This window comes from Sinocyclocheilus anshuiensis, unplaced genomic scaffold (genome assembly GCF_001515605.1).
Source record: "Sinocyclocheilus anshuiensis isolate Anshui unplaced genomic scaffold, SAMN03320099.WGS_v1.1 scaffold655, whole genome shotgun sequence".
NCBI lineage: Eukaryota > Metazoa > Chordata > Actinopteri > Cypriniformes > Cyprinidae > Sinocyclocheilus > Sinocyclocheilus anshuiensis.
This window is the reverse complement of record NW_015548221.1, coordinates 320,535-330,016: the sequence shown is the minus strand read 5'-3', so window position 1 is coordinate 330,016 and position 9,482 is coordinate 320,535. Positions and strand designations below refer to the sequence as shown.

General features: G+C 37.0%; 1 protein-coding gene across 1 annotated transcript; it reads left to right on the top strand.

Moving 5' to 3' along the window:
- The first annotated feature begins 5,949 nt into the window (after window positions 1–5,949).
- On the top strand, window positions 5,950–8,370 carry LOC107654194 (transcription factor IIIA-like). The gene is made up of 9 exons (XM_016441162.1): window positions 5,950–6,132; window positions 6,234–6,328; window positions 6,891–6,987; window positions 7,083–7,171; window positions 7,252–7,325; window positions 7,423–7,506; window positions 7,583–7,815; window positions 7,941–7,994; window positions 8,077–8,370. Exons 1-9 carry the CDS (start codon window positions 6,016–6,018, stop codon window positions 8,203–8,205), a joined length of 972 nt encoding a protein of 323 aa, XP_016296648.1. The 5' UTR covers window positions 5,950–6,015; the 3' UTR covers window positions 8,206–8,370.
- Window positions 8,371–9,482: the final 1,112 nt, after the last annotated feature.

Sequence of the window (9,482 nt, the reverse complement as noted above, 5' to 3'; positions counted from 1 at the left end):
TACTGTTAGTTTGGAACTCTTTCTTTAACCATCGTTCAAGTGTGCTTCTATTGTGTGAATGAATATGAGCCGTGTGTGGAGTATTGTTGTTGAGGTTGTAAATTGACAGTAATGTGCCGTAAGAGTACTATAGGAAACATGTCAATAAACAATTGTTACTTTAGTCCTCCATTTACTTTTGTGATAAAGCTATTATAGAACTAGGTACATATGTTTTTCATACAGGACCGTATTTTTAGTTATAATTTTCAGCTCACAGCTCAGTAGAGAATGTAAGCGTTCAAACATTTTACTTATATTTGAAGCTCACAGTACTACGTGTTGCATGTTTGATTGAAAAATCTAGAAAAACCTAGTTTTGTTGCAAAGTCATTTCAACGTGTCCCATAGATGGTACTTTTTCTTTTTCCCTCCAGAAAGATTTGTTTAAAAACGTGGCTAGCCACAGCCTGTTCTGTTCAAGGATATTCCATTATTAGAAAGGTCTTTTTACTTTGCCTAGCTTTCCAATTTCTCTTGCTTTTAAGCAGAATATGATGCTTGCCAAGGATTTGTACTACATGTGGTTCATGTCAAACATCGAGTGATCAAATATTTGACCAAAAGTTCCCAGCTTTTTCTTTAACAGACCAAAGAAATATGTAGTTTTATAAAGCTGTCTTGTGTATTACAGCAAACTCCCAATATAATACAATTTTGGCCTTTCTCTGAACTGGCTTCCTTTAAGTTGCTCTTTCATACAGCCCAAAATAAGTACAGAAAAAATTTGTGGCTGTAATGAAAATGTTTCACAGCGAAATAGTTCTGTACCTTCATAAAGTATTGTAGGTGGCCTTATGTTGAATTGCTCAATTTAGTAGAACAGTCCGATCTTTATATCCAGTCCAGTCTGTTACAAAGAACGACTGTGATTAAAGGAAGGTTACATTTTTTCCCCATTCTTTTCATAACCAGCTCCAGAGTTTGCTGTTGTTCACAGGTCTACAACTGCTCTTACCTGTAGGTGCAGTTATAAAAAGAAGGTGAAAGTAATCATGTCAATGCAACTAAACATTTGGATTAAAAAATGAGTAAAAATTTACCTTCATAGTGATTCTGATCTCTCAAGGTTATTCACGGCATTTAATTCAAGTTAACGTTACTACAAAGAAAAGATCTATTTAGAAGATTTCACTTGCAGAACAGTGGAATAAGAAAACACTTTCTGAAGGAACTCTACACTATTTTAAATTACTAGGTCGCAAAATACCCTGAAAAAATTGTTGTGCTTAATTGAATGGTAGTTAACATGAGCCGTCACTAGAAGGCAGCATTAGCCGTTGTCCTGACAGAATAATCCCATTTCCGTTCAACTAAAAAGATCCTCGAGTTAGTGTGCTAAAACACATAACTGAATATATTTTAATTGCATATCTTATCTAATATCTATTAGACTCGAGAAAAGTATTGATTGCATTTGTAGCACAGATCATGACAGTATATTGAAAATTAATGAGTTTTGTTTGCATTAAAATGATCAGACAGATCAATATGGAATTTTGTGTGCGCCTACTATTTGCGAAAGTTTAAATTTCAGACAAATCTCAGTCACTGTGTTCTTGACGGTGAATTTTTGATGAGGAAAACATGATGATTATGGAAGTATCCCTATTATAACCACGTTATGATATATGTTCATGCATAATGTTAATACTGACATTACAATGAAGTGATAAAAGAAATTGCTGCATGCATGACACAGCCCTGCATCTTGGGAAAAAAAGAGAAATATAATCTAGTAATGCTGGGCTCAAATCTCAATAAAAACTTTCCATCACATTCATTTTCAAATTTTAGCAAATGGCTGCAATATAACAAAGAGTGAAAAATTGAAGGGGGTCTGAATACTTTCCGTACCCACTGTATGTATGTATCAACTTTATCGCACTTATAAATATAACAAAAGCAGTCAAATGTCTTTTAATGATAAAAAGATTTCATATAATTTAACTTACAATCTGAAAAGTGAAAGTGGAAATCAGGCATAAAATAATGTCTTCAGAATAATTGATATACATGTGAAAATTTATGGGAATTGAACAAATAGCTGTAACATGGTTTAAACAAACAAAAAAAAGAAGATAGGAATTATATCATTGTGGCACTTTTTCTGGTGATTAAGGCATAATACAAGACTTTTTCACCTTATGGTTGTTGAAAGAATAGACTGCTATAAAATCATATATTGTAAGAAAGTGTGCTAGAGCAAAACAGCCACGTTTGGAATCAGCTCCCCAAAATGAGGAAACAATATTGGATTTCATTCAGCAAATATGATGAAGGGCAGTGACAAATTAAGACTACATAACAAAACACGCTCACTCGTAAATACCCAAATTTGCTGATACAGTTCTGGTTTGTGGAGCATGTACAGTTGAATAGCTACTTTTCTGGGCCTTTTGTGTGTGTGATGTTCTTTGTGTGTTTTGGTGTGTAAGAGAGGACCACCTCTCTCTATCTTGACTTGTGCTGTGTAATCAGAGTGGCTGAATGCCTGACTGCATATCTGACAAATGTTATCTCATCCCACCTCAGTAATTCACCCAATATTTGCTTCAATTAGGGTCAGTTCCTGAGATGCGCAGCAGCTGTGTGGGTGCGTATGAGAAACAGCCTTAATTCCACGATGTTCTCACATGCACGTCCTTCACTGCATTTTTATTTCACGATATGTACGCAGCACTTCTGCATTATAGTTGAACAGCTTGATTTAGATTTAGCTGTATGGGGTAGAATCTGACCTTATTCCTTTTTAGGCATGATCTATTCATTCTGTCCTCAGAGGACTCACAGGTCTGGGAATTAGCCACAGTATTAGGATGGCATGCTGAGAGGTCATAGCATGACTGTGAGAATGTGTGAGGATGAATAGATAACCTCATTGTGTGCTGTGCCTATCCGCTGGCCCTGTTCCCTCTGCTATCGTGCATGCTGTTAGATATTTGTAAGGATTGGGATGAAGGTGATGAGGGCTCGCAGAGGTCATAATCAATAGTATCAATCAACAAGTGACATGCTGCCCTGGTATTGATCACTACAAAGATGTCGAAAGTGCGAGAATGGCAGAAGAATTTTCATTAGTAATGAATTAACACTGACTATATGCCACTAAGACAGGAACTTCACATCAAACTTAGCTTGTTAATGTGCATAACTTTAAGGCCCCTTTGATGAGGGGAGTCCATGTCTTTACACTGTTAATTCAGACAGAATAATATATAACATATCAAAGACAGGACAACATTACCACAATCTTTTGGAATTGAATCCAAAGTTCTGTAATGAAACTTCAGATGAGGTCGATAGGTTCTAAATCAATATGATATAATGACTTCATTGTTCATTTGGCACAGCTGATTGGTTTCTTTTCGCATCATCAGCCAATCAGCTTGCTGCTCAACATTCAAATACTCGGCTAGTGCTTGCTTTAGCAGTTGGAGTGTGCTTCAGAAGCCCTCCACCTTCCCCAGCTCCACCTGTCTATCTGCTACAGGGTGATTTTTATGTATGTTATGTATGGGGATTATTTCATATATGTATTCACAGTATTTCTTACATACAGCAGCATGTCTGTTGATGTATTGGCAGTATAGCAAGTCTCAGTAACTCTGATTAATGCTTTTGAAATGTTTTTTTCTTAAGTTTCTGTCTTTCATATGTATTTTTGAATATAGTCAGATTCATTCTAGTCCATTGGTTTGTTTGATTGTCCTCTCTCTCATATGTAATATTGGAAAGTCCGATTCAACTGGTTCTTTCGAATGGTCCTCACTCTCATATGCACTGAGGAATAGTCCAGTTCTTTCTAGTGAATTGGTTGGTTCAGATGGATCATATAAATAAACAGTGATTCATCAATTCGAGTCTAGTATAAAACTTTATTTGTAAATTATGGTGTTTTGTTGTTTATAGTTTCATACCCTACTGTTCATTCATCAATTGTTTCCTCACTGTTTTTGTGCCAGAAAATACTGCTCTAATCAAATTATAAATTATATAACTGATAATTGTTTTTTTGTTTTTTTAAATATTAAGTACCTTCAATGTACTTATCTACGTTTTTCTAGCTACTGGCAGAGCTTGACAAGCTACATTTTCAAAGTAGCTTCCGCAACATTGCTGCAAGGCTCTGACTCATTGATTGAATTAAACAAAGTAAACAGAGGAGAGGCAAAGAGGAAAAAGGGATGGAGCAGAGTGGGCAGAGGCAAGTCCTGAGGTCCTTAATCATACCTGTTTGACACTCAGAGATTTAGACTATCAAGCAGCGCGGCAGCCATATCGCCTGCCCATGTTACACATTAACTTTCCTCTCTCAGCCAGGGAGACAAGCAAACATGGCATACAGAGATAGTACAACTAGACATCATGTTGTCTTCTCCCACCACAGTCTCTGACTCTTTTTGAAATCCCCTAAAGGTTGTGAAATCAACAAGACATGGCTCAAATGGTAGATTGAAGGCATGACTCTCCAATCACTATCCACACACTGTTTTGGCTGTGAGCTGTTGTTTGTCGTTTTGCTTGCTGGCTTATCAGGACAGATCATGGCCAGCGAGATATTGAGGCGGCTTTATTGATCAGTCCCAAACATGGGAGGGTTGGGGGACACTGCAAGACCGGATGATGTGAATGAAGATGCATGACGGCGATCGTGGGGCAGGAATGTCCCCTGAACTTGATGTCAGATGGAAAATGTCTGGATGACTTTGATAGAGGGTCCACTTGAATTTCTAAGCTGTTTACTGTGGACTGTTTAGATTTTGGTTATTTATGCTTGTTTACCCTTGAATAATTTAAATGTGAGGACCCTGTGAATAATTAATACACAAAAGTTCTGGATCAGATAAATCCAAGCTGGAGAAAGAGAAAAACAATACCCCTTTGCCTCAGGATAAAGTGCAGCAAGCAGGAAATGAGAAATAGTTTACAGTATGCAACACTAGTTTTGAAATAAAACACGATCACCTTGGGACACGTAGGAGCAATCTTGACTGTAGTAAATCATACATATCAGCGGACTGTTCTTGGAGGCTGATAAACCACAATTAGGGCAGTAATTTCCACGTGTGTGTGTGTGATGGATGGAGCCAGGCAGTCTTTTAAACACCCTAGACAGACACATTCATACACAGACTTGAATGGAGCCACTTGACGGTTTAATATCCACATAAATCTCTGTCAGACAATTCCAAAGACCTTCAGTCCCGATCACAAGTCTGTGAAGGTGAGCAGTTACTTAGTGTTTATCAGGTGTTATACCAGGTGTGAATCACCATGGAAAATAAACAGTGATGCTGGTTAATTTAGTAAAAATAACAAGATGGAAATAGGAGAAATAGGCTATATTCTGACAAATTCACATATATCCATTTTAGAATCAATGAAAAAAATAGAAAATGTATGAAAATAAAACACATATATTGAAACCATATCAAAGTAAAAAAAAAAGGAAGTAATACGAACTAGCCTATAAAAAAGTTAATTAGGCCTATATTTTTTATGATGTATTTATTTATTTATTTATTTATTATTTAGATGTGTTTTCTATACACCTCCGACATTTTTTTTTATGTATTCTTGTTTATTTCATTTCAAATTGATGGTTTTTAATGATAGGAATAATAAAAACATAATCATTGAGGGCCTGACACCATGCGTCTGTGACGTATACAGGCAGCTCTATTCAAATCAGGAACAAGCCATGCCGACATGTGAGTCAAAAGCATTGAATAATTCGTAGTGTATCTTTCATTATTAATAATAATAATACATGATAAAATAATATGCAAGCTAATAGGACACATGATAATTTCACGCCTTTGTTTTTGTCGCTAACATTGCAACTTGGTAGTTCTCAATGTACTCAGTTGGTATGTTCCACTCACAATAAAACGAAGCTCAATCGAATTCCGGTGTTGTGGGCCGAGCACCGACCTGACGCCGTCTGATAGTAGCTGTTAATAATCGGCTAGCATGGGTGAAAGACTTGAACATCCGAATAAACATTTAATTTGTTCTTTCGCTGACTGTAAAGCGACGTTTTCAAAGCTGTGGAAGTTGGAAGCGCATTACTCCAGACACACGGGACTGGTGAGTGACAGCAATCAATAACTTAATCTTGTCTGGGTTTTAGATACTCAAGTAATGGTCATATTAGTACTAAGGTTTTTTTTTTTTTTTTAATTCATCAGAAGCCCTTTGCTTGTGGAGACTGCGAGAAGAGCTTTTGCACCCGTTACCAGCTCACCCGACATCAACTGAGCCACAGCGGGGAGAAACCCTACCTGTGAGTCCACACACACACATCATTTGTTTACTTAAACTTGCATATGACACACATGAGTTGTTTTTACTCGTTTATCTATATAGTTTATTTACTTATTTTCCTGCATTTTGCAGGTGTTTTGTGTGGAGTTTATTACTTTTTTCCAAGTTTAAGTTCTGTGGTGGTGTGGATTTCGAGTCATGCCAGTGACACTTTTGCACCCATTCACTAAAAAGATTCGTTCAGTGGCCATTTCTGCTGGTTTCATTATGCCAGTGTATGGCGAAAAATGAACTTTATTTATTTATTTTTTTTAGTGTGAGTGATCCGAATCTTCATCATTGAATCATTTACGCAAACGATTCACTACTGACTCGAATGTAAAACTATCACGCTCCCTCCTTGCAGAGCTAGTGAGCTGCCCTGGTAGTATTTGTTGGCATTGATACATAAAAGGCTGTCTAGCTAGGCAGCTCACTAGTTGTTGTTTTTTTTATTTTTTTTTTATACGTAGTCGCATATTACCCTTACTATGCCACTTTTGTGCACATTTCTGCTGATCGACTGATTGAAACTGGTAAAGGTGCTCAGTCAGTGGGTGTTCAGATGCATTTTCCACACCTGGCAGCTTGAGGAACCATGCTGCTCATGTTCACCACCAAAAAGAGAACTCTTATGTGGTGAGTCACTTGAATGATTTATTTTTATATATATATTTTTAAAGTTGTTTTATTCATCCATTCAGTTGTTTAACTGTTTTGGCAATATTTTGTAGTGCAACCATCAAGGCTGTGGAAAGGAGTTCCGTAAGAAAAAGCAACTGAAGTTTCACATCTGTGAGCACACAAATGAGTTGCCCTTTGAGTAAGTGTTACTTAAGCTCTTATGTGCTTCGTTTGGTGGCTTTTATATTATGAGTGGTTACTCATGCTTTATTCTAATAGATGTGATTTTGAGGGATGCAATGACAAATTTGCTTCCTCTAAAGCTCTAAAACGACATTGGAAGATGCATGAAGGTAATGTGTACATCAGGCAGAAACCTAAATTTCACATCTCCAAACAATCCAGTTTAGGTTTTTTAAAGATTCATAACTTTTCCCTCCTAAATTTTAGGTTACCCATGTGATGAGGAGTACTGTCACTTCAAAGGAAAAACTTGGTCAGAATATCAGAAGCACAAAAAGACCGCACACAGAGGTATGTGCTCGGTCACTTTGATGATTAATTTGAATGCAAGTTGTAAAGTTCCTGTGCTTAATCATTTTGTTTACAGTAACCCTGCCATGTGATCAATGCAAGAAGATGTTCCACAATGCCTGGTTTTTGCAGAAGCACAAACAATCTGTTCATTCTGGGGAGCGGCGCATGTTTAAATGCATTAGAGAAGGCTGTGAAAAGAGCTACACCACAAACTTCAACCTCCAGAACCATATTCTGGTCTTCCATGAAGGGAAGCATGACTTCGCCTGCCCTTTTGCAGGCTGTGGTAAAGCCTTTGCTATGGAGGTCAGCGTGTGCGTGTGTGGTGTTTTAAAAAAAACATTAAGTCAATATTTTAAGTTCATAAAGACCCCCTGTTATGTTTATATTTATATTTTAATTAAATGAAGTTAAGTCCTTTTTTCAAACAGGAAAGTCTGAAAAGGCACTTTGTGGTCCATAAGCCTCAGAAGACAAAACTACAGGTAAACTTGTGATGGTTATGTTAAATATGTGTTTCTCAATACATTATATATTGGAGATGCTCCTCTAAATTATCTCTTACAGAAGCCAAAAGTCAAGCAGCGTAAGTGCAAGAAGACTCCATCCAAAACGAAATTGTCAGATGCTGCTAAACTGTCTAAGCATCTGCAAAATGTGTCCTTGAATAAGACAACAAAGAAGCCATTGCCTTAAATTTTCTTTTTTCTTTGTGGAACAATCCCCTTTGTCCCATAGTTTCCAAGTTTTGTTCAGTTTATTGACTTAACATTTTCAGTTTAGATCACTTTTCAAAATAAATGGTCACTTCTGCAACTCTTGTTTTGTGGTGAATAAAGTTAATGATGGTGGAAAAGGAAACGTCTGTTTGTGATAACTTTCAATGTCCTCTCATATTAAGCATGCACTCTGAGGAAAACAAGAAATTAGTTGTAGTCAACACCTGAATTTGACGTCAAAGGCAGTTGTCAGAAGTCTCGGAAGCACTCTATAAACCGTTTACTCTTCAGTTACAAAAAGTTCCCTGAAAGTTTGAGTTAAAATTGTTCACTGCAAGAGTGACTAAAAACAAACCTATGAAAGTAGATTAGTGAGTAGGTGAGTTTCATTGTTTCTGCTTTCTACAAATGAAAAGGCACTTGTTCACAAGTGGCTAAATGGGACTACAGAGGTTGTCAGGGACATTAATCGTCATTATGTGCGACAGAACTTCTCTACCCACTAGTCTGCTGCGACAGTCTTTTTGTGTTTTCAAGACAAGTAAAAGCTTTAAAAATTCACAAGGTGGTATTACCAGTGTATTTTATGCTGTAGAATAAAACGTGAAAATACCCTGAGCTTGTGAACCACAGACCTCATTTCAGGCGTTTGACACATCCACTGATTTCAGGACAATGTAACTGGAAGTGCTAAAATTCTAACTCTAAAATGCATCGTCCCTGCAGCACTCAATTTCATGCTTTTAAACTCTTAAAAATATATTGAAATGATACCTCTAGAATAAAATTTGAACACTATACATTTCATAAAGATGTGTACACTGATACATTTTTAAAGGGGTCATATGATGCCATTTCTATTTTTCCTTTTCTTTAGTGTGTTATGTAGCTATTTGTGCATGTATAAGATCTGCAGAGTTACAAAGCTCAAAGTCTCCCACAAAAGGATTTATTCTATCTAAAAGAGAAGGCTGATCCAGACCGGGCTAAAACACCTCATTCAAACATGCCCCCACATCTCTACGTCACGATGTGGAAATATTTGCGTAATGCCGCCCAAATGTTCATGCAAAGAATGAAGATGTGGTTTCAGGAACCGCAGTAGTGTTGATGCAGCCATGTCAGGGAGACACTGTTTCTGTGCGAAAGCAAAAGCACTTTATTTGGCCTTCCGAAAGTAGATGCAACGAGGAATCATTGGTTAAGATTTATTTACAACAGAACAGCACAACCCAGATGTTCGAATTTGTGCAA

Coding starts and splice junctions, on each gene's coding strand:
- LOC107654194 (XM_016441162.1), top strand. CDS start 6,016: ATGGGTGAAAGACTTGAACATCCGAATAAACATTTAATTTGTTCTTTC. Junction 6,329..6,890: donor AGCGGGGAGAAACCCTACCT/GTGAGTCCACAC, acceptor AAACTGGTAAAG/GTGCTCAGTCAGTGGGTGTT. Junction 7,995..8,076: donor CTCAGAAGACAAAACTACAG/GTAAACTTGTGA, acceptor TATCTCTTACAG/AAGCCAAAAGTCAAGCAGCG.